The 25848-nt window shown below is 45.8% G+C and overlaps 1 protein-coding gene across 2 annotated transcripts in view; it reads left to right on the plus strand.

The window, feature by feature from the left end:
• The first annotated feature begins 3946 nt into the window (after window positions 1–3946).
• The window catches only part of SUSD1 (sushi domain containing 1), a 521732-nt gene continuing 499830 nt past the window's right edge, over window positions 3947–25848 (plus strand). The window contains exon 1 of one of the 2 annotated variants that reach the window (XM_069238712.1): window positions 3947–4342. In XM_069238712.1, the coding sequence (XP_069094813.1) occupies window positions 4243–4342 (100 nt within the window). In that variant the 5' untranslated portion in view covers window positions 3947–4242. The remainder of the gene's footprint in view (window positions 4343–25848) is intronic. The other variant, XM_069238719.1, reaches the window with a different exon arrangement.

The following is a 25848-nucleotide window of genomic DNA, read 5'->3' on the forward strand; positions in this document are numbered from 1 at the left end:
AGGGAGGATGAACACAGGGCCGGGCTGCAGGCCAGTCCCTATAGCCAACGCCAATCCACGCACAGCCAAAAGCTTCCCTAAGGTAACTATGACTGATACCTTTGCTATGCACTACTAATTACCTCACAAATTACATCACATATGACATCTTTGATAGTATCATTCATAATATCAATGTAACATTTGCAGTAAAATTATTGAGGACAAAGCTGTGCATGGCGGGGCGGGAGTTATAGTTACCTTAGGGCAACCCCCTATAACCATCTAACCCCTTTGCCATGCATCCTGTTGGCCGTTCGTGGCAGGGGTTGACTGCCGGGTCTGGAGCCAGGCCCTGCCGCCAACTGCCTATAACCACCCAACACCGTGTCAACTATGGCCTTCTGCCATACATGGCAAAGTTGGGTCTCAGAAGCAGTTGACAAGAAAGGACCCACTCGTCAGAGTCACTACATGAGATATTGCGCTCAAAAAAGCAAGGATGCAAACACCTCCATCAAGGTTTACAGAGAACTTTTCAAGGTTGAAATATCGAGAAAAAACACTTGCTTTGTCTTCACCATGCACAATAAATTTGGATGATTAGTACTTTACAGAAGTGGAGCTTCAACTTGAGCACCTTCTTTATTTATATCAGTAAGTGCTTCCTGTTGAGGTTTAATTTCTGTCAAATGAGCTCTGTACCAGAATGAATCCTTCCATGCATATTTATGCAAAAGTCTCCCCAAATGGAATACTTTCTACTCTTTTTACCCTCTTTGGGTAAATGTATAATGTATCTCCTACATTACAGCTGTGTAAAGGACATCAAGGAAATCTCTTCAGTGACCTTGTGTGTATGTAACTTTGCCAATGTGATTTTTTCTCGAGCATCTTCATCAGATACCTTTACAAGGTGGAGCTGCAGAGAAAACACACTAAGATGATTTGTTCCTTACACAATGACTTATCGGGTTCGCGGATGGAGCCTCAAGGCTCCCATTATCCCAGCCAGCTCCTGTCTCCTGCGGGTGGGCACCTCAGGAGGTCACAGGAGCTGCCCTGGGGGGTGGTGGCCCCAGCCCCATCAATCGCTCCAGCAGGGAGCAGCGCGTCCCCCCTCCTTAGATTGTATTTGCCCCAGGGAAGTGGCGTTCCCAGGGTGGTGTGCTACCCCTGCATATATTAAAGTGCATTTGCTCAATGGGGGCGGTGGTCCCAAAGGCATGGGGGGGCTGCATGGGCCCTCTGCATACACCAAAGAGCCTTTGTCCTGGGGAGGTGGTAGTCCCCAGGGTGTGGGGGGTGTGCGGGCCCCCTGCATACATAACATTCATTGCCCCAGAGAGTTGGCAGTCCCCAGGGTGCGGGGTGCCATCTTAACTCCTCCATACTTTAACACTCACTGCTCCCAGGTGGTGGTGGACCCCAGGGTGTGGGGGGGTGCACGGGCCCACCTGCATACATTTACATGCATTTGCCTCAGGGAGCTGGTGGTACCCGGAGTGTGGGGGCCATGCTGCCCCCCAAATATATTTACATGCATTTGACCCAGAGAAGTGGAAGTCCCCAGGGCTTTGATAAGCCTTAGGTAGGGGCCTTTGCACCCTCTAGTATATTTAAATGCCCCCGGGACCTGGCTCACCTGGGGGCAAAATGAAAAGCAAGCACGGGAAACCGTGCTTGTTTTTTTTAAATTCACTGTGAAATCTGCGAATATTTGCGATTTTTGCTGTGAATTTTTTAAAAATATATATTTTTACCCCTGGAACAAGGCTAGGGGACTAGGGTAATGGTTCCCTGCTGCTTTTCTTTTTCTCAGCTCAACTTGAGTCTCAAAATGGCTGCCAACAGTTCTTGGATTAAGTGTTGGCAGGCAATCAGATCTCTGCACGAGATTGGCAGTATACATGAATTCATCACAACCCCATATATACAAATTTGGATTTCCTATAATTTCTCCTAAACTACTGAACAGATTTACACCAAATAAAAAAAGAGTCATCTGTGGACCAAAAGCTACCTTTCTGCCCAATTTGGTGTAATTCCATTCGAGCTGCAGGCGTGTCTAAAGCGTCTATGGGAATTAATTGGAAATATACTTTTTTGCCCCCCCTTTTCTCAGCCCCCGCTTGACGGATCATCCCGAAACTTTCCAAGCACGACATGACCCTAGAGATCACTTTTTGGGGGAAAAGTTTGTGAAGCTTCGTCAAATGGTGCCAACGATATAGACAAGTCAAAAAAAGTTTTTTCTATGGAATCTAGGTCCTAACTATAACTACTTACAGGCGACTGCCAGAAAGTAATATATGTGTGTGTGTGTATATATATATATATATATATATATATATATAAAATATACCGAACGCTCGAACAGGAACTAAATCGGCCCGAGAGGGGTGGTGCAAGAACCGGCACGAGCAAGCCGGTAATTCATGAATAAAAATAAATAAAAAACAAGTAACACTTGCACACTCAGGACTCCAGGAAAAGCAAAATAAAGTTTAACACAACACAACGTGTTTCGGCTGACACAGCAGCCTTGGTCATGTTTATTTTTTTGATATATATATATAAATATATATATATATATTGTATATATATATATATATATAGAGAGAGAGAGAGAGAGAGAGAGAGAGAGATAGGTAGATATTCACTGAAAATAACAAATGTTACAGAGATCTTATAGTTAGGAAACAGAATTAAAAAGCGCTAGAAATCCACTTAAAAAACAAAACCAAAGGCTACATGGACTTTATAGTTAGGTTCTCAATTTACTCACACAAAATCAGAGAAATTCAGCAGTTATTGTTAGAGTTATTCCAAGTAACTATAACTGATGGCCTAAGGTGACTACAACGCGTGCCCCCACCATGAACAGTTTTTTCTTCAATAATTTGACTGCTAATGATTCATTTCTACTTTTATTGACATTATAAAAGCTGTCATGAGCGCTGTAATATCTGGGGTAATTTGCAGTGCATAGGACAGTGAGGGGAGCATGAAGGCCCCCACGGTCCCAGCCAGCTTCCTGCCTCCTGCAGGATCCGGCATTGCTGTCACAGACAGGGAGCTGCTAAACTATATCCTCAACCTTGCTTCTGTAAATTGTCATGGAACTCGTCAGTGACTAGCAATATCCTCATAATCAGTTGCAGCTCGCTTTGCTCATAAGGAGTGTTGCGAGTGTCGAGCATGGGGGTCGGGGTGGGAGTGGGTCTAAAAATGTATTTGAAAAATAATAATAAAATTAAAACTTACCTCACTCCTTGCCGTGCAGCACCACGCGTCTTCTCTGTCTCACTGCAGGCACAGGCTCCCAGCCTGCCCTGCGGCCAGTCCTGACGCTGCTCAAAGCAGTTTCAGGATTGGCCTGCAGCACCCAGCCAGGGCGCTCCCAGGAAGACTGGGAGCCTGTGCCTGCTCTCTTCAGCCCGGTAACACAGTGCCGGGCTGAAGAGAGCCTACTGCGCATGTGTGTTTGGCTGACCCAAGACGGCCGGCCAAACATAGATGCACACCGAGGGGAGCGCACAGTGCACTCCCTTCACTGCTCGTCACCTCCATGGCCCCGCTCCTTTCACAACAAAGGGATAATAAACATAGAATAAGAGATAAAAGCCGCCCCTGCTCATAATGTATGATAAGGTTTATTTTATTCTGAATTATTACTATTATTATTATTACTATTATTTTTACAAAGGTGTCTTCTCATATAGTGCTTAATTTCACACTGACGTTTCTAGGCGCTGTTAATATCAATTCTCTCTGGTTTCCGGAGTAACGGTACTCATTAATTGTTATGGTAATATATGATTCAAAAGGTGACTGTGACTGGGCTATTCAAACTGAGCCTATCGGCGCTTTTTTTAAAGTTGTATTTTTGGGCAGGAACAAACGCTTTTTGGAGCCCGCAGACTAAACACGAGCCTTATCGGCTCTGCCACTTGTCATTTCCCTTCCACTTCAGTGCCCTGTAGGTGGCCAGCAGCAGGGGGAGGCGAGGAGGAAGGCGGGGTACTGCAGGGCACGCAAAGTTACTCTCTGTGAAACAGCAGCGAAGAGTTACCGTCGAGGGGGGCTTTAAAAAAACCTGACGGGACCTGTCATTAACAACAAAAAACCTTCACCACAAAAGGGTTTTATCAAATCTGCTCAGAAAGGATGCGCTGGGCAGGAAGAGGACTTTAAGATGCTGATAGAGGCGGCCCGGTGTGGCAGTGTGGCAGCGCGGAGTGGGAGCCCACGGGGGCAGAGATGGTGACCCGAGTGAAGCAGGCAGAACCCCCTGTGCCCGGGTGGGCGACTCTGCTGCTTGTGCTCCTAGGCTGCTGTTGGGGGCTACCGGTACGGCACGGTAAGTGGCTCAAAACATAGATGTAATTAATGGTAGCGTGAAGTGCCACGCCTGCAGTAGTTCTGGCGTCTCTTGGCGCTTTGGGTTAGAGTGTGCTTAGAGGAAGGTGGCGGTGAGTCCAGAAGCACGTAGGTAAGTTGGCTGTGACAGAAGTGGTGTCGAAACATTCTCCCATGTCTGTAGCAGCTGATGGTGCGCTGGGCTCGCCTTCACACGCCTCTGTGATAATAGCTTTTTGCCCAGGGACTTGTCAAATGTGTTTTTAAGCGAAATATGAACTCCCTGCATTGTTTAAATAGATGAACGAGAGCAATAAAGAAAGAAATTAAAAAGTAAACATGAAGATATATTTTATTACCGTTTCCTAGGCGATATATTCCCTATCACTCTCCACCAAACTCCCTTAGTGTCTGGCTTGCTTGCTTGCAATCCATATTAACATAATATAATTTCATATTCTAGATTTATTTTTAAAAAAAAGAAGGAACACAAAGCAAGCTACCTCCATTGCATCCCATCTCACCAAAACGTTGGACAGACTTTTTATGGTTTATGATGAATATATTTATTGTGAAGAAAGAAAAAGCACTGCTTCTCTCAATTTGTGTCCTTATTTCTTTAAGAATATGCCCAGGGTTAAATAGTTCAATAATGAGAAAATATTATATCATTTTGGGTGGCCCCGGACCAACTTATATTAACTGAGGCGAGGAGACCTTAGCATGAAAAGTTTTAAGACTAGTGCCTTTAATCCTTCAGTGTGGCAGCCCATGCTACGGATGCCAGGGCGCTCCATGCTATTGGGCACTTTCTTGCCAGTTGTGAGCTGGCAAGGGTTTGTTCTGGGAGCCACAGTTATGGTTCAGTTCATTTAAACCACGTGAACTATAACTCCTGAAAGTAATTTGTTAAAGGAACCTGTCTCAGTGGCATGGAGCCATAAGGTAACTTGAGCCCATGGTAAGGAGTCACACACAGAGCTCTCACATATTTCAGATTCAAGAGTGAGTTTCAGACTGGGCCCACATATACTAAGAATGAATTAGCAAAAAGTGGTTGCCAAATGTGCACCTACTTTTTGTGAATCAATTCTGATTTTGCAAGCCTCATTTGGAGTGGGCCGCAATTCCGGGTACCTCCTCCTGGACTTTAAGTGGATTGGTTCCATCCAGGTCTCAGGCCTGGTGGTAATTAAAAAGGGACTTTGAAACGGGCCCCTATCGGGCCCTGCACTCATATGCTTGACCTTACCGGCAAACGCACTGAATATTTCTGAACAATGAATGTAAAAATCATTAAAAATAATCCATGTCAGCGATTACGTTTCTGATATATTTCACCTGTTTAACGCCCAGGGAATGCAAGATTAAGTAACCTATATCCAGAATGTGGTTTCTGTATTTGTTAGTGTAGGATGTTACTCTTGTATAGAACTAGGTGAACTCCAGGTGTCAATAATGAGCCAAGATTGCTGTGGAGTGTTGGCTGGAGGCAGTGTCAATGTCTTTCTCACCGTGGGTCAAAAACAGATGTTCAGAATACCGAGTCCTCCAATCGTTGGACTCTCTGCAGAGTGCACGGAGTTATGGGCACATATTCCAGCTACAATTGTGTTTCTGTGCAAATGTGTGTGAAGAAGGAGCACAGTTGTCAAAATATTGTTAAGGCAAAACTAAAGGAAAATAGAGTGCTTAAAGGTGAGTGTGTGAGTAGGTGCACTGATGTTTCGGGGAGGGGGATGAATTGAAGACGATGCGAGAAAGTGTGTGCAGGAGAGAGTAAAAAGAGGGTACTAAAGAGGAAAGAGATAAGGTGTAGGATTCAGTTGGAGAAGATGTGTACAGAAAAAGGGCGCACATGCCTAACAGAGTGAACATACTACTACAGTGACTGAGACACACTAAGGGCCACTACCCCTTCCACAGACCTCAGAAATGTTTAATTCACAGCCTCAATTTCAGAATTAAAACATTTTCAGTATTATTTACAACATAATCATTGTAACTCATTTATGCTAAACAGCTAATAAACACTGAGAAAGCCATTAGCCCTGGCTGATTTGAGGTGTGTGTCAGTCGTTGTGTTATATGTCTGGATGCAATAACAGAAGGCTCAGAGATGCACCAAAATATCGGTTGTGTGGTTTGCTATGGGAGTTCCAAAAACTGTTTACATGTTTAAGCCACACCCTTAATTACACAGGCCACACTCCTTTTAGGGACCCCCACCCACACTTTTTTCATCCCTCTTAAAATCCTGACCTCGTCAATTTTCAAGAGGTAGGTTGCAAATTGCTGCCCATGACTGTGTCTGGGATCACATTTAAATAAAGTACATTTAAAGGACACAGGTCTGTTTTAGGAAAAAAAATTACGTTTTTAAAAGGTTTTAAGGAGTTGACAGTGGTTTTTTGGACTCACAGAACAGAGACACCTTCTAGTTTGCAACTGGGTGGTCACCTAATTTCAGGAGTTTTTAACTGAATAATGTTTTGCAACTGATTTGTGGTTACAAATCATTGATATATAGCAGTGCAATTGGAATTTGGAAGAGGCACCCTAAATATGCCCCTGCCAAATTGTGAAGTAATTTCTAGACCGATTTTGTGACTCAGTAACCAGCCACTGAATTGCAAAATGAGTTTAATCCATTTGTTATAATCATATAGAGGTTGCAAAATGCGTGATTTAACAAATCTCAGGCTTTGAGACCACTATATGGCTTTATTCTTCTGGCCCACTGTCCCTAATATGCCACTGCACCGTGGCTGTGTGAGGATTGAGTTCAGTGATTTAGTCATTAGACATGGACATGGGCCGGGGAGCAGTAAGGAAAAATTGATCCAACATCCACTGCACAGCACAGTGGGGCTTTGTGCTATGTAGAATGCCTTGCGGAAAGTATATTTTATTTACAAGAACATAATGAGTCTACCTCATACAGTTTCAGAAAAGAATCCGCAGGATGCGTAGTGTATGGAATTTAACCCGGGGAATGTTAGAAATAGTAACAAGAGGATCTCTTTTTACACTTGATTTGGTGGCCGGCTTGCTTAAATTCCTTTCCATATGACCGTACGGTTTTTCTGCATAGGGATTTTCTGACCTGAGCTATATGCATTCAGTGGAAGAAAACATAAGAAAATTCAGTGTAAGGACATAAGTGTGTTTCACAACCAATAGACTCCATTGGGCACCAATAATCAATTAGGCACCAATAATCAATTACAAAATGCAAATGCAACGAACTAGAAAAATTCCCATAGTCCCATAGTGGTTAGGTGGATGCTGTCAGCAGTAGAACAAACTCAAGGATTGCCATCTCCTGCAAAGTTGTCACGACACCATGCCTAAGACGTAATTCGAAAACCTAATGCGTCCTGGGAGTTATAGTCTTTCCATGCTTTCTTTGCCCATGGGACTTAATAATGTTTTGTAGCAGAAAAGTCCAAGAATGGTCATGAGGTGTCTAGTTGACATGGATCACTGCAGCCACCAAAACCAGAGAAAAAGTTTGAAACTAGAAATTCCAGAAAGTTTTACCAAGGGGTGTGGAATTCATTTATCTGAAGCCCAAAATCCACAGTTCTCACATCCATGGATAGTACTTTGAGGGGCATTGCGCATGGGAAGAAAGCAACACCGAGCATTTTTTATTAAAACGGGTCTGTTTCTGCTCATTACCTCTGCGCCGGTGCACAATCAGCATGCCAAGCGCCACAACTTTTGCACCAACACACAGGGGTGTGGGCATGCTGTCTAGAATAGGATTGGTACTGGAAACTCCGTCTTCCAGTACAAAAACCTATGCCTAGACAAAGTCTTATACATTCCACACATCGCATGCATGCTGTATAGATCTGCACCCGTGCACTGTGTGAAAAGTTTGGAGAAATGAAAATACTTCTCTTTGTTATGCCCTACTTCAAGGACAAATTACATTTTCGATCTTAGTAGATCGGTCTTTGCATCCAAACTATGAGTGCTTGCGCTGATCGACGTAGGTTACACCCAAGTATCGCCCCCTCGAAGCAAAATGGTGCAAAAGATTACTTGGGTATAGAAAAGTGTTTTTCTGGCACAAGCCACCGCTTGTGCTTACAAAAGTTTGTGCTGCTTTGCATGACTTGCCTTGGTGCAAAGGCTTCGTAAATCTAACCCTGGGTGTATAAGGAACCATGGGCAGCAAATGTCTGCTAACTGAAGTGCCTCTTATTCGCAACTCAATGAGTAAGTAAATGAGAATGAGAGGGCTGGGCATGAAAAAAGGGCAGTTTTCCTCTGAATGAGAGGTTCTTTGTCTCCCTGGTTACTTTGACTCTGTGGATTCTATTGGTTGCCTCTAATAACTAGTGGTGTGTGATTTTGGATAGTTTGAATTTGTTTAATTACACGAAAGGCAAAGCCAAGTTCTGACGCTATATTTTATAGTAAAATGCTGCAATGCATTTAATGCTAAAAATAGCACCAAAAAATACAAGCACCCGAAACAGTAGCTGATCGCTTCTGGCTGTTTGTATGGTTCCCATTTCTACGAATGGTGCAAATTATGCGCTGTGGCATAGTACTGCATCATTGGCAATTCTATGTGCAAAGCGTAAGGCAAAATTACCGAAATGATGGCCGTTCATATTGCCGTAAGAGAAGTTTTGCCTAGGCCTACTAATAAGAGCACATGAGAGGAGGGAGGTAAAGGCATTTGCTAAGAGATATTTTTTAAAGACTTTTAGTACTGCCCGTGTGGGGTGGAAAATTGCTCGTTGAGACCGTGGTGACGGTGTGACCCAAAATACTCCCTTACAGGGCCATCTGCATGAGAGAGATAAGCAGAGCGTTAGGGTATCTTCGGGAGACCCCTATGGAGGCCAACTGTCATAGTTTCACTTCTTACCGGCTTTTTGAAACCGTTGTTTACTGCTTTATTTTGGTTTTGGCTGGGCAGTTACTACGTTTTAACTCTAAAGAAAACAATATTTCTCTTGGCTCCCTTTGTCTGCCAGTCTCTTCAGATAACAGACCTTACATCTCGTGTAATACAGACCAGGGAGTATGCCTGTGGTTTTAAGAAATTTGCCAAGCATGAAAGAATACATTCAGTGATGTTTCGAAGGTGTAAATGGACACTGTGCAATATAGTGATTAATACTGTGCATTAGCCAGTTTCTTGACACCAGCAGTTTTGGGGTATTTAAAATGGATGTGCCACAGGGAGCCAAAGTGATGTGCCCTGGATCACTTTAAACAAGGCTTCCGTCAAAGTGACGTTTACAGAGAAACATTTGAGAAAGGCATATTGTGAGCTTACAAATAACATAGAGTTGCTATCAGCTTGTCCATTATTGATCATTAGTTGGGTTTACTGTCACTCTCATTTGCCAGCTTCTTATTCAATAGCTACCTTGTTCACCTTGTGTCTGTCATTTGCACTTGTGATCTCCGATATCTCAGCGATAAGCATTTAACTCACTGAGCCATTCTAAGCTGAGGATCCCTCATTGTTAGACCTCTCATCCTTGGCATGGTTTTCCTCTAACCTTTTGCCTTCAACCTTTCTGTTTTGCTGAATCCATTTTTGCTGGCCTTAGGACTATGCATACTTTGTAACTGCTAACCAGTACCAAAGTTCTGGTGCTCTTGTCTTAAAACATGGTAGAATTGGCTTGGACCCAACTGCCATATTTAATTTACTTGTGAGTCCCTGGTAAAGTGGCACTGCCTGTGTCCAGAGCTGGTAAATTCAATTCTACTAGTGGGACTGCAGCACTGCTTGTGCCACCAACTTAAATAGCAATTTAAACATGTCTCAAGTCTGACTTTGAAGCCTCTGTGTGCAGTTTTAAACTGCCATTTGGCAAAATAAACATTTTGTCAGGCCCAAACCTTCTTTTTCAATACCTATAGATCACCCCTCGGGTAGGCGTTGGACAGCCCAGAGGGCAGGGCAGTGTATTTAAAAAGCTGTCCATGCACTTTTAAGTTTTACATGTCCTGTAGTGTACAAAAAAGAAATTATTTTCTGCTACTGCAAGGCTTACCTCTCCCATAGGGCAACACTGGAGTTATCTTATTACATTTAATAAGCTGTAACTTCCACATGGGAACAGATGCAAGCTCATGTTTGATGTCTTTGGAATTGTAATGAAAAATCCTCTCTTACTAAAGTCGGATTTTGGATTACAATTTTGAAAATGCCACTTTTAGAAAGTTGGAATTTTCTTGTCTTAGCCGATTAGTGCCTGCAGCCTGTCTCTGGGTCACATGACTGGGTGTAGCTGACAGTTGGGCTTTGTGTATTCATCCTAGACAGCCACACACAATAGAGAGCTTAGGTGTGCCTGGATAGGCCATCACTTGCAGGATGGGAGGGCGGAGCTGGGCACAACCCTACTTTCACTTGAATAGACTGTGTTCTACCTCCACACAAAGGGCGCCATATCCTCTGTAGTTTGTCTCGAGCCAGGGCAGTGGAGGCAAGAAACCTATGCACTTCAAAGGGGAAATCTCTAGAAGCTTCTCCCACTTCAAAGTAGGCACCTGGTATAAATATTGGACCTCAGGTACCAACTCTTCGATACTCTTCTGGATCTGTGGATATTCTGCCAAGAAGAAGGACTGCTGCTGAAAGGTCTGCCACTCTGCTGAACTGCTGCTCTGCTTGACTATTGCTTTGCTGGACAGCTGCCTTGTTGGATTGCTGCCCTGCTGCCGTCCTTCCTGAGCCAGAGCAATTTGGACCTGCACCTGAACCCAGGACTTCCAGAGTGTCTGCTGGCCTCCTGTTCAGAGTCACAGGGACAGCCAACTGCATCAGCACCCAGACCCAGCTGCACCAAGCCCCTCACCCCCCAAGTGGTGCCCCACATGTCCTGGACCCTTGGTTTGGCCTCAGAGAGGCTAAATTTAAGTTTTGGGCTCTTCCTGACTGCTAACAGGCTGGGTTGTGCCAAAACGTTGTTGCTTGCACAGTCTACGAATGCGAAGTTCTGTAACTCTTTCGACTACAGCATTGAGAGCACTCAGGGACCACCACCGCAAAGCTCCAGCCTGCCTGTTCATGACAAAAACAGGATCTTTGACAACCATCCGCGAAGCTAGGCCTGCTCTTCAGTCTACAATGACAACCGTCCGCAATGCTTCTCTGCTCCTTGCGGCCCTCTCCGCCGTGAACAGGACTCTTTCTGCTGGACTTAGAAGGTAACTTTTTCCCCGGGTCTAACCTGGTCCCTGTATCCAACCCACCACAGTTGGACTTGTGACTTTCTCCCAGTCCTGCATGACTAGATAGCCGTGTGTGGCGCTTTGGGATGTCTGGCACTATTTTCACTTAACTCTTTAAAATTGCATAACTCAAGTTTTACTGATTGGATTTTTGTCTATATTTATTTATTAAAATTTGCTCTATTTTCCTAAATGTGTTTGAGATTTTTCTTGTGTTGTGTTTACACTTTATTAATGTTTGAAGTGCTGCACAATACTTTACACATTTCCTCTAAGTTAAGCCTGATTAGTTTGTGCCAAGCTACTATAGGGTTGAGCACTGGTTAATTCTGGGTTTGCTTGTGCCTCAGGATTGTGGTTGGTGCTTAAGTAGTCTAAAAAAATAGCCCACTGCACTCCTGTTAACAGGCTTTTTTCTCTGTATCCTGGCTGGCATGTCCAGCCCTACCCATCAAAGAACTGTTTTACAAGCATGGCACAACTGCTTTACGCAGTGGCATAGTAAATTCACATTCGAGCAGCTTAAGTGGTGCCTGTCACTGAGCCTGATGGGCTGGTGAATTGGCTCGCACTATGTGTCTCGGCTTCTTCTAACTACAGGTCTGCAGACAAAATGCTCATAAATGCCACTGTCACGGAATATCACGAATGAGCGCTATGTGAGTTGGACTGCCATAAACAGCGAAGCGCGCAAATAATGAAAATAGAGAGAGGGATAGGCAGAAAAGTGGTAGGAGAAACAAAAGTAGGAAAGAACAAAGTAAGGATGAGCGACAAATAGGAAAATGGGTAAAAGGAGAAAATGAAGTCTGAAAGAAAATAAGTGAATACTGTACAACTGAATAATGATCAGATGGAAGGGTGAAATAATGGGTGGAAAAGTGAAAATAAATGAGATGGAAGGGTGAAATGATGGATGGAAAGTGAAAAGAAATGTAAATCAAAGCATGAAACTATGGAAGGATTCTTGAAGAGTGAAAAGGGGGATTGGTGACAAGGAGGGTGGATAGATAAATTCATGGATATATCGAGTGATTGGTGAATGGGTGGCTGGATGGGGAGCACAGCTTTTAGGATAGAAGGGTGAAGGAATGTACAGATGAATCGATGAATACATGTAAAAGTAAAAAAAATGGGTGGATACATGGCTGGAAAAAGGAAGAAAGTGAATGGAATTCTGCGTAGGAGGGTCTTGTTCTTTCTCTTTGAGTACTCGGTGTGATTAGAGACATGGTTCTGGGGGACGGTATTTTAATTTCATGGCTACATCCTGGCTGCCAGCCCCATACTGTCATCTGCTTCACTTTCCCTCTCCTTGCACAATTGTACTGGTTGAAAATTAGGCAATACAACCTTTCCTAACCACATAGGAACCAAGGCAAATGGATTGTGACACTGACTGTAAACCTATTTTAAATAAAGTATTCAATGAAATCTCAGTGTGAGCAACTTTTATTGCCGCAGGGTCAGTGCACACTTTGTTTTGCATGAGTGTACAAAGGCGATGAGGATATATTGATAGGTTTATATTTCTTCGTTGCTGTAGCACTGGGCAGCAATTAAGTTGACTTCCTCTCACATCAAATCGAGTGATATAGTAGTAATCATTGGGCCACATTTACTAAAATGGTCTGTGGAACATGGAAAGGTGGTGCAGTTACACCTTTGAACGTATTCCACTAGGTTTGCAAATAAGGATATTTTGAGATGTCGAGCACACATTATAGATGCTTAGTGAATATTCAAAATTCAATCTCCAAAAAGCTTATGTTATGTATTCATATATTTTGGGCAGCGCCTCCATGCTGCCTTTCAACAATTTCAGGGCACCCTGAGACAGCGTAAAAATACAGAATCACAAAAATGGTGGTACATTTGAGTAAATGAAGTCTGGGTGGGATGGGGGGATCAGCCACATGGGGAAGATTTCAGCACACCTCAGGGTCTAGCCTGCTAAATGTAAAGTTCAAGTATTTCCTTGCAAGGAAATAGTAAAAAACACAAGCCGATCAAGTCAAGCCATTCCTTGTCCTATGGCATTATACTTTTGTTTATGATTTTGAGTCCCCTTTTGGAACAGCTAGATGTAATTAGTGTTTGAAATGACATACCTCCATGACCTTGGGATCATCCATTCATTGTCCAATCGATGTTCTTTCTAGAAGCTCACCAGTAGGTTAACAAAACTTGAGGGGGCCCCCCTGCGAAGTCCCAGGAAGGGGTCCCCTTCCGCTCCTGGAACCAGTCAGGGGCATGTCGTCCATGCACAGTGGTCTCTGCTGTGCCCCTCCTGCACCGTGAGGGCTGTGGGGCCCTTATTATGCCACTGGACCTCACCTTGGTAGTACAACATAAACTACTGTGATCCCTTCCGTCCCTTTGTACAATATACTGAGTTGTGCCTCCTTAAAACTGACTACTGGACCTTGCTAGTAACCTTATCACCCTCTACTACACCAAATCCGGGGATACATTTCTCCCACCCACCACCATCAATAAACCTCTTCTAGAACCTGCCAACTACCAACATACCACAAATCTTTCATTCCTCAAAACATAATTAAATAAGAAGACACAAGATCAAGTTCACATCAACTTCATGCTGCAACGTTTCAGACCATGTTGGAAAGCTAAACTGTTAACATCAGAATCCTAGATTTCACTCTTCTTGTGGTACTACAGGTCCCTTGCCTGGCCCTGGTCCTGCTTGATTTCTTAACCTCTCAGCCACTTTATATACTCCTGACCATCAATGCCACACCAGTATCATCTTATCACACATGACATTGAATGGTGTGGAAATACATTGACTCTTCTATTTCTGTAACCAACATAAACTCATTCTGATCTGTAATTTGGGGAGATTCCCCAACAGTGCTAACTTTGATCACACACAGAACAGACTCCTCAGATGTCATGCAGAAAATGCAAAGAACAGGGTAAGACCCTCATGAAGTGGGCTCGTGGTTGCAGTTCTTGGTTGTAAGTCTTGGGAGAAAAGGCCTCGTTTTGACATGGTTAGCCCGCCACTTTTTGCCTGATGTATGATGTAGCCTAGAAATTTTAGTGCCTAGGTCTCCTGCTAACGAGGTTCCCTGGGCCTGACCTCTTTCCCTAAATCTGTTGTGATGCATTGGCACAATTAGATACATCTCTAGCTGCCGCTATAAGTCCCTAGTAAAAGGTACTTAGGTACCCAGGGCATAGCGTACTGAAGGTAGGCCCCTGAGGGCAGCAGTGATAGTGCGACCCTCTAGGGCCATGTATCCAGATGCACAAAGACCTGCCATTGCAGGCTGAGTGTCTTGGTGTAAACCTAACACACAGATTCGACATTGCACACTGCCTGTGTGCCTTGCCCACCATAAACTACATAGACTATGGATAAGACACCCACCTGACAGGCCTCCAGCCCTAAGGCAGGGTGCACAATATTATATGTGAAGGCATAGCTGCAAGAGCAATATGCCCCCACTGTGTCCTTGCCAAACCTGGGATATAGTGAGTGAACAGAGCAGCCATTTTAATACATGTGCTGGACACTTGTCAACACGAGTTTCCCAGCTACATGATGGCCACTCCGAACCCTGGGTTGTTTGGTATCAAACAACTCAGAATGATAAATCCAAACGGGTACTAGTATTGGATTTATCCCCAAGTGTACCCAGAGGTCCTCTTATAAGTGCCCCTGCAAAAGTTAGGTACCCTGTCATGGTTGCTGACTGGTTCCGCCCAGCCTGCCACCTCCAGACACCCAATATACAAACCTTGAGGGAGAGATCCAGCTCTCTGGTTTGTAAAACAACACCTTTCCTGGATGGAGAAGCTAACATCCCCTCCCTCAGGAATGGGCACGCGACCCCCAGGCCTGATGCTAGTAGGAGATGGTCACACCTTTGTAAATCCACACTTTTGGCTGCAGTAAAGGGCGGAAACTACACAAAGGGTAGGAGGAGTGGCCCCACCTGGCATGCACCACCCATAGGGTGTTGCCTGCGAGGTGGACACTCCATTTCATTTTCCTCCATCTTAGATGGAAGGAAAATAGCCAATCAGCCAAGTGACCCTTTGTAAAGAAATGCCTCCCTGTTGCAGTTACCCCCCCACTTTTTGCCTGTTTCTTATGCTGACTTGACTGAGAAGTGTGCTGGGACCCTGCTAACCAGGCCCCAGCACCAGTGTTCTTTCACCTAAAATGTACTTTTGATTCCACAATTGGCACACCCTGGCATCCAGGTAAGTCCCTTGTAACTGGTACCCCTGGTACCAAGGGCCCTGATGCCAGGGAAGGTCTCTAAGGGCTGCAGCATATCTTATGCCACCCTGGGGACCCCTCACTCAGCACAGACACACTGCTTGCCAGCTTGTGTGTGCTGATGAGAACAAAACGAGTAAGTCGACATGGCACTCCCCTCAGGGTGCCATGCCAACCTCACACTGCCTATGCAGTATAGATAAGTCACCCCTCTAGTAGGCCTTACAGCCCTAAGGCAGGGTGCACTATACCATAGGTGAGGGCACCAGTGCATGAGCACTATGCCCCTACAGTGTCTAAGCAAAACCTTAGACATTGTAAGTGCAGGGTAGCCATAAGAGTATATGGTCTGGGAGTCTGTCAAAAACGAACTCCACAGCTCCATAATGGTTACACTGAAAACTGGGAAGTTTGGTATCAAACTTCTCAGAATAATAAACCCACACTGATGCCAGTGTTGGATTTATTAACAAATGCACACAGAGGGCATCTTAGAGATGCCCCCTGTATTTTACCCAATTGTTCAGTGTAGGCTGACTGGTTCCAGCAGCCTGCCACACTAGAGACATGTTGCTGGCCCCATGGGGAGAGTGCCTTTGTCACTCTGAGGCCAGTAACAAAGCCTGCACTGGGTGGAGATGCTAACACCTCCCCCAGGCAGGAGCTGTAACACCTGGCGGTGAGCCTCAAAGGCTCACCCCTTTGTTCCAGCACCGCAGGACACTCCAGCTAGTGGAGTTGCCCGCCCCCTCCGGCCACGGCCCCACTTTTGGCGGCAAGACCGGAGGAGATAATGAGAATAACAAGGAGGAGTCACTGGCCAGTCAGGACAGCCCCTAAGGTGTCCTGAGCTGAAGTGACTCTCACTTTTAGAAATCCTCCATCTTGCAGATGGAGGATTCCCCAATAGGATTAGGGATGTGACCCCCTCCCCTTGGGAGGAGGCACAAAGAGGGTGTACCCACCCTCAGGGCTAGTAGCCATTGGCTACTAACCCCCCAGACCTAAACACGCCCTTAAATTTAGTATTTAAGGGCTCCCCTGAACCTAAGAATTTAGATTCCTGAAACTTCAAGAAGAAGAAGACTGCTGAGCTGAAAAACCCCTGCAGAGGAAGAACAGAAGACACCAACTGCTTTGGCCCCAGTCCTACCGGCCTGTCTCCTGCCTTCCAAAGAAACCTGCTCCAGCGACGCTTTCCAAAAGACCAGCGACCTCTGAATCCTCAGAGGACTGCCCTGCTTCAAGAAAGACAAGAAACTCCCAAGGACAGCAGCCCTGCTCCAAAATAACTGCAACTTTGTTTCAAGTAGCAGATTTAAAGACCCCTGCAACTCCCCGCAAGAAGCGTGAGACTTGCAACACTGCACCCGGCGACCCCGACTCGACTGGTGGAGAACCAAAAGTTGTCCCCCCTGAGCCTCCACAGCGACGCCTGCAGAGGGAATCCCGAGGCTCCCCCTGACCGCGACTGCCTGAACCTAAAGTCCCGACGGCTGGAAAAGACCCTGCACCCGCAGCCCCCAGCACCTGAAGGAACGGAACTTCTGTGCTGGAGTGACCCCCAGGAGGCCCTCTCCCTTGTCCAGGTGGTGGCTACCCCGAGGAGCTCCCCCCTTGCCTGCCTGCAACGCTGAAGAGATCCCTTGATCTCTCATTGAAAACCATTGGAAACCCGACGCGTGTTTGCACACTGCACCCGGCCGCCCCCGCGCTGCTGAGGGTGTACTTTTTTGCTGACTTGTGTCCCCCCCGGTGCCCTACAAAACCCCCCTGGTCTGCCCTCCGAAGACGCAGGTACTTATCTGCTGGCAGACCGGAACCGGGGCACCCCCTTCTCTCCATTGAAGCCTCTGTGTTTTGGGCACCTCTTTGACCTCTGCACCTGACCGGCCCTGAGCTGCTGGTGTGGTAACTTTGGGGTTGCTCTGAACCCCCAACGGTGGGCTACCTTGGACCCAAACCTGAGACTTGTAAGTGATTTACTTACCTGACAAAACTAACAATACTTTACCTCCCCCAGGAACTGTGAAAATTGCAGTGTCCACTTTTAAAACAGCTTATTGTGTTTTATGTAAAAAGTATACATGCTAATGTAATGATTCAAAGTTCCTAAAGTACTAACCTGCAATACCTTTCAAATGAGATATTACATGTAGAATTTGAACCTGTGGTTCTTAAAATAAACTAAGAAAAGATATTTTTCTATAACAAAACCTATTGGCTGGATTTGTCTCTGAGTGTGTGTTCCTCATTTATTGCCTGTGTGTATGTACAACAAATGCTTAACACTACTCCTTTGATAAGCCTACTGCTCAACCACACTACCACAAAATAGAGCATTAGTATTATCTCTTTTTGCCACTATCTTACCTCTAAGGGGAACCCTTGGACTCTGTGCATACTATTCCTTACTTTGAAATAGTGCATACAGAGCCAACTTCCTACATTGGTGGATCAGCGGTGGGGTACAAGACTTTGCATTTGCTGGACTACTCAGCCAATACCTGATCACACGACAAATTCCCAAAATTGTCATTAGAAATTGATTTTTTGCAATTTGAAATTTTTCTAAATTCTTTAAAGTCCTGCTAGGGCCTTGTGTTAGTCCCTGTTAGCATTGCTTTTAGAGTTTAAAAGTTTGGTAAAAGTTTGAATTAGATTCTAGAACTAGTTTTAGATTCTTAAAAAGTATTCCAACTTTTAGAAGCATAATGTCTAGTGCAGAGATGAATGTGGTGGAACTCGACACCACACCTTACCTCCATCTTAAGATGAGGGAGCTAAGGTCACTCTGTAAAATAAAGAAAATAGTAATGGGCCCCAGACCTTCCAAACTACAGCTCCAGGAGCTGTTGGCAGAGTTTGAAAAGGCCAACCCCTCTGAGGATGGCAACTCAGAGGATGATGATAGTGACTTGGAGGGTGATTCCCCCCTACCAGTCCTATCTAGGGAAGACAGGGCCTCTCAAGCCCTGACTCCAAGCATATTAGTCAGAGATGCTGGCTCCCTCACAGGAGGGACCAACCTCTCTGAAATCACTGAGGATAACTCCAGTGAAGAGGACATCCAGTTAGCCAGGATGGCTAAAAGATTGCCTTTGGAAAGACAGATCCTAGCCATAGAAAGGGAAAGACAAGAGATGGGCCTAGGACCCATCAATGGTGGCAGCAACATAAATAGGGTCAGAGATTCTCCTGACATGTTGAAAATCCCTAAAGGGATTGTAACTAAATATGAAGATGGTGATGACGTCACCAAATGGTTCACAGCTTTTGAGAAGGCTTGTGTAACCATAAAAGTGAACAAATCTCACTGGGGTGCTCTCCTTTGGGAAATGTTCACTCGAAAGTGTAGGGATAGACTCCTCACACTCTCTGGAAAAGATGCAGAATCTTATGACCTCATGAAGGGAACCCTGATTGAGGGCTTTGGATTCTCCACTGAGGAGTATAGAATTAGGTTCAGGGGGGCTCAAAAATCCTCGAGCCAGACCTGGGTTGATTTTGTTGACTACTCAGTGAAAACACTGGATGGTTGGGTAACTGGAAATGAAGTGCATGACTATGTTGGGCTTTATAATTTGCTTATGAAAGAACACATTTTAAGTAACTGCTTCAATGAAAAGTTGCATCAGTATCTAGTAGACCTGAGCCAATTTCTCCCCAAGAATTGGGAAAAAGGCGGACCATGGGTCAAGACTAGGGTAACCAAAACTTCCACTGGGGGTGACCAAAAGAAAGGGGTTACAAAACCTCCTCAGGAGAAGTGGGTGACACTAGAAACAAAGAAAAAGAGTCCTCTGTAGGCCCCCAAAAACCAGAACAGGTGGGTGGGCCCCAAGACACAACCCAAAACAACGGTGGGTACCAGGGTAAGAACTGGGATGCCACTAAGGCATGGTGCCATAACTGTAAACAGACAGGGCACCACACCAAGGACACTTCTTGTCCCAAAAACAAACCCCCTAGCAAAATACCAGGGGTGACCAGTGTAGCCATTGGGGATGACTCCTCAGATGAGGAGGTCTTCATAGCCTTCAACTGGAAAAAGGGCCCAACAGGTGAGTTGGAGATTCCAGAGGGAAGTAGACACTTCCACCACCTACTGGTGAATGGAATCCCAGCCAGTGCCCTGAGAGACACTTGTGCCAGTCACACTATTGTGCATGACAGGCTGGTGTTCTCAAACCAGTACATCCCAGGTGAGACTACCAGAGTAAGAGTTAGCCCAGACAGGGTCACTGATAGGCCAGTGGCTTTTGTGCCCATAGAAGTGGGTGGGACTTTTAGCTGGAGAAGGGTGGTAGTCAGTACAGACCTCCCCCTTGATTGTCTCCTTGGAAATGACTACCCAGAGGTTAGTCAGAGCCCAAGAGAGGAACTGGTCCAGTGCCAGTCCTCTCCCAAAGATTCTGGAGGTCCTGCCCCTGCAGTAACTGCAAGCAGGCCCCAGAAGAAAAAGAATAGAAAACAGTGTAGGAAGGGTGGACAACCTTTAGCCAAGGTCCCCGCAAGCCAAGGAGATTCTGCTCCAGTTGGGGAGAACTCCAAAAGTGGCTCTGATAATGTCCAACCTGACCCACAAGAAGTCCTGGCTAGTCAGGCAACTGTTAAGCCTGAGTGGGTGGCTCCTCAGCTAACAGAAGAAAGAGTGGAAGAAGGGTGTTTACTACAAGATGTGGTAACCCCCCACTCTAATACAGCAGACAGGCACCCTGAACCCAAAGAAGCCTGTAACTTAGCCCCTTCCCTTGTAGGTGAAGAGCTAAAGGTGTGGTTCTGGGCACTGACAGCTGTCAGTGGCCTCTGCTGGGTGTTAGCCTTTATGGCTGCACTATCCTTGGCATGGTGGTCTGACCCCATACCAAATAGCAAGTTAGGCCCCCTGACCCTGTTGGTCATGGTGGGGTTACTCCAGCTCTGGGTAACCTCTTTGGGTAAGCTAGGGGTGACCCTGGCTAAGATAAGAGTAGCAGAGGTGGATACCGCTAACCCCAAAATAGAGAGAATGGGTGAAGACATTAAAAGCACAGACAAGAGGCAGTTCAGATTAGGTCCTATCACTGTGGAAGTGGGTCAGTTCCCCAGAGGGAATGACCTGGACAGGAGGATGTAAGGCAGAGTAGGCCCTGCAACAAACCAGCCTATTTCCTCTACTCTTCCTTGCCTGACAGACTAGGAAGACTCTCCCAGCTTTGGCTGAGTCTCCTGGCCTGTGGGCTGGGGGGGGGCTTGTGTAAAGAAATGGCTCCCTGTTGCAGTTACCCCCCCACTTTTTGCCTGATACTGATGCTGACTTGACTGAGAAGTGTGCTGGGACCCTGCTAACCAGGCCCCAGCACCAGTGTTCTTTCACCTAAAATGTACTTTTGATTCCACAATTGGCACACCCTGGCATCCAGGTAAGTCCCTTGTAACTGGTACCCCTGGTACCAAGGGCCCTGATGCCAGGGAAGGTCTCTAAGGGCTGCAGCATATCTTATGCCACCCTGGGGACCCCTCACTCAGCACAGACACACTGCTTGCCAGCTTGTGTGTGCTGATGAGAACAAAACGAGTAAGTCGACATGGCACTCCCCTCAGGGTGCCATGCCACCCTCACACTGCCTATGCATTATAGATAAGTCACCCCTCTAGTAGGCCTTACAGCCCTAAGGCAGGGTGCACTATACCATAGGTGAGGGCACCAGTGCATGAGCACTATGCCCCTACAGTGTCTAAGCAAAACCTTAGACATTGTAAGTGCAGGGTAGCCATAAGAGTATATGGTCTGGGAGTCTGTCAAAAACGAACTCCACAGCTCCATAATGGTTACACTGAAAACTGGGAAGTTTGATATCAAACTTCTCAGAATAATAAACCCACACTGATGCCAGTGTTGGATTTATTAACAAATACACACAGAGGGCATCTTAGAGATGCCCCCTGTATTTTACCCAATTGTTCAGTGTAGGCTGACTGGTTCCAGCAGCCTGCCACACTAGAGACATGTTGCTGGCCCCATGGGGAGAGTGCCTTTGTCACTCTGAGGCCAGTAACAAAGCCTGCACTGGGTGGAGATGCTAACACCTCCCCCAGGCAGGAGCTGTAACACCTGGCGGTGAGCCTCAAAGGCTCACCCCTTTGTTCCAGCACCGCAGGAAACTCCAGCTAGTGGAGTTGCCCGCCTCCTCCGGCCACGGCCCCACTTTTGGCGGCAAGACCAGAGGAGATAATGAGAATAACAAGGAGGAGTCACTGGCCAGTCAGGACAGCCCCTAAGGTGTCCTGAGCTGAAGTGACTCTAACTTTTAGAAATCCTCCATCTTGCAGATGGAGGATACCCCAATAGGATTAGGGATGTGACCCCCTCCCCTTGGGAGGAGGCACAAAGAGGGTGTACCCACCCTCAGGGCTAGTAGCCATTGGCTACTAACCCCCCAGACCTAAACACGCCCTTAAATTGAGTATTTAAGGGCTCCCCTGAACCTAAGAATTTAGATTCCTGAAACTACAAGAAGAAGAAGACTGCTGAGCTGAAAAACTCCTGCAAAGGAAGAACAGAAGACACCAACTGCTTTGGCCCCAGTCCTACCGGCCTGTCTCCTGCCTTCCAAATAAACCTGCTCCAGCGACGCTTTCCAAAGGTCCAGCGACCTCTGAATCCTCAGAGGTCTGCCCTGCTTCAAGAAAGACAAGAAACTCCCGAGGACAGCGGCCCTGCTCCAAAAGAACTGCAACTTTGTTTCAAGGAGCAGATTTAAAGACCCCCTGCAACTCCCCGCAAGAAGCGTGAGACTTGCAACACTGCACCCGGCGACCCCGACTCGACTGGTGGAGAACCAACACCTCAGGGAGGACCCTCCGGCGACTCCGAGACCGTGAGTAACCAAAGTTGTCCCCCCTGAGCCCCCACAGCGACGCCTGCAGAGGGAATCCCGAGGCTCCCCCTGACCGCGACTGCCTGAACCTAAAGTCCAGACGGCTGGAAAAGACCCTGCACCCGCAGCCCCCAGCACCTGAAGGAACGGAACTTCTGTGCAGGAGTGACCCCCAGGAGGCCCTCTCCCTTGTCCAGGTGGTGGCTACCCCGAGGAGCCCCCCCCTTGCCTGCCTGCAACGCTGAAGAGATCCCTTGATCTCTCATTGAAAACCATTGGAAACCCGATGCATGTTTGCACACTGCACCCGGCCGCCCCCGCGCTGCTGAGGGTGTACTTTTTGTGCTGACTTGTGTCCCCCCCGGTGCCCTACAAAACCCCCCTGGTCTGCCCTCCGAAGACGCGGGTACTTACCTGCTGGCAGACCGGAACCGGGGCACCCCCTTCTCTCCATTGAAGCCTATGTGTTTTGGGCACCTCTTTGACCTCTGCACCTGACCGGCCTTGAGCTGCTGGTGTGGTAACTTTGGGGTTGCTCTGAATCCCCAACGGTGGGCTACCTTGGACCCAAACCTGAGACTTGTAAGTGATTTACTTACCTGACAAAACTAACAATACTTTACCTCCCCCAGGAACTGTGAAAATTGCACTGTGTCCACTTTTAAAACAGCTTATTGTGTTTTATGTAACAAGTATACATGCTAATGTAATGATTCAAAGTTCCTAAAGTACTAACCTGCAATACCTTTCAAATGAGATATTACATGTAGAATTTGAACCTGTGGTTCTTAAAATAAACTAAGAAAAGATATTTTTCTATAACAAAACCTATTGGCTGGATTTGTCTCTGAGTGTGTGTTCCTCATTTATTGCCTGTGTGTATGTACAACAAATGCTTAACACTACTCCTTTGATAAGCCTACTGCTCGACCACACTACCACAAAATAGAGCATTAGTATTATCTCTTTTTGCCACTATCTTACCTCTAAGGGGAACCCTTGGACTCTGTGCATACTATTCCTTACTTTGAAATAGTGCATACAGAGCCAACTTCCTACACCCTTCCCACAGGAAGTGGTCACTGTAGTGGGTGCAGCCATCCATTGTTAGTGTCCCATTGGACACTACCAGGTTCCCCCTAAAATGGCCACTAAATTCAGTATTTAGACCAGGTAATCAGATTAGAGGGACTCGAAGAAGTCCAGCACCAAGAAGATCCAAGGCACAAGAACTGTGGACCTGCTGCACAAAGGAAATGCGCCAAACCCTGCTGTTGCACCTAGGTCCCGACAGTCGCCGATGCGGAGCTTCTGGACAGCTGGACTGTCCTCAAGAACCCCAGAGGACCGCCAGGCTTCCCCTGTTGCCCAAGAACTCCCTCCAGAGTGGAAGTACCACTAACTCCTGAACCGGAAGTCACAGGTGGACCTGACAACGCACCAAGATTGTAAGGACAAACCCTGCAAGTGGGCCAAGTTTGGTGGCACTGCACCCTCCAGTGATCGAACCGTACCAGTATTCAGGGTATTGGTCAGCTGATGTCAGACACCAGGAAATACAGCCCGCCCGGAGACAAGAAAGGACCAGAGGGAAGCCTCAGTTGAGGGACTTCAGGAACACCCTGGACCTCCCGCCAGTGTCCCCCGTTATCCTGGAAACAAACCTTGAAGTGACATACCTCCAGAGCCATAAGGCATCTTTGCGCACAGCTCCTGGCTCGATTTGCTCTGCACCTGGCTGCCCTGTGCCCTGCAACAAAAAACCTACTGTGCCCTAAGGGTCCCTCACTCCTTGCAACCTAGACACTCCAAGGGGATTCCAAGGAACCACCTCTAAACGTACCTGCACAGACCTTTTCCAAGTGGCACACCTTAGTGGCCCTGCACCAGCTCCAGAGACTTTTCACCGCTGCTCCTGCCAGAACCAGGAGCCGTCCAAACTTCTCCAGCTGGCACAGTAGGCCCATCTATGACCTCGACCATCCTGCAAAAGAAAAACTTGATAAAGCAACTGTGTGATTTTATATGTATTTTTAAAGGTGACTTTCCATTGATTAAATGTGCGTAAATACTCACAAACATACTATTTTTAATAAACTTAAAAAATTACTTAACCAATTTTGATAATCTTGGTCTTAAAAATGATATAAAAATTGGAAGTAAATTTATAAATTGGCCTCAAGTTATTCCTTCAAATGTGTGAGTTGCATGATTGATACTGTGAGTGCAACAAATGCTTTTCACTTCTCCAAGATTCGCCTAACTGCTCGACCAAGCTGCCTTAAAAATTAGAGCATTATGTGGTCTAGTTTTTACCTCTGTGAACCAATGTGTGGTTGCCTGGACCCTCTGAACAGTGTGCCTAGCTTTGCAAACTACATAGAGGGCCAGCCCCCTACAAGTTTTCCAACAGAAGACCATAAATTGCAATACAAGAGAGTAACATTAGGGAGTTTGGTGATCATTGGGCTGAAAGATGGAAAGAAATGATGACCACATGAACATATGAAGAAAAACAGTGCTCCTAGCTGAGTGATTCTTTTTCAGGAAGCTCTTTTGATGTGAGAGCTTTTGAGCAATAGTAAAGAAAAAGCCCATATTAATATTAAGCTCTCACTTTTTTACATGTTGTTAATATTCAGTAATCAGTATTCATGTGCCAGTGTCCAGTTTTCCCATTAAAAGGCTGCACAGTATTTCCTGTAATATTAATAGCATGTTTTATTCAGTGCTTCACACTGCAGTTTTTACAATTTCGAAGCACTGTAAATAGCAGTTGTTACTATCACTCTGGATTATGATTTTCAGTGACAGCATTTGTTATATCATAATGGCCATCATTGCACATATTTTTGCAAACATTGCAGTGGGTTAACAAAACTTGACAGCCTTCTCAGTAAGTATTTGGTAATACATTACCACCCATCACACCTTCTCCTCCTACTTTTTTTTAATAAACATTTTTGTTATAATTTTTTTAATTATAATATTACATCTGTATAATGTATATGAAATAGGATGTATTTGACACAGTAACTTAATAGGTACAACTCAATTTGGGCGTTTTACATTTTCTCATTGCGTTGCAATACTTTTGAGTCCTTAAAACATATCAGAAATAGTAAAAGGCCAAACATTTTAACTTACCTTTGGTAGGTGGGTGAGGTCTGT

This window comes from Pleurodeles waltl, chromosome 1_2, assembly GCF_031143425.1.
Source record: "Pleurodeles waltl isolate 20211129_DDA chromosome 1_2, aPleWal1.hap1.20221129, whole genome shotgun sequence".
In the NCBI taxonomy this organism is placed as follows: domain Eukaryota; kingdom Metazoa; phylum Chordata; class Amphibia; order Caudata; family Salamandridae; genus Pleurodeles; species Pleurodeles waltl.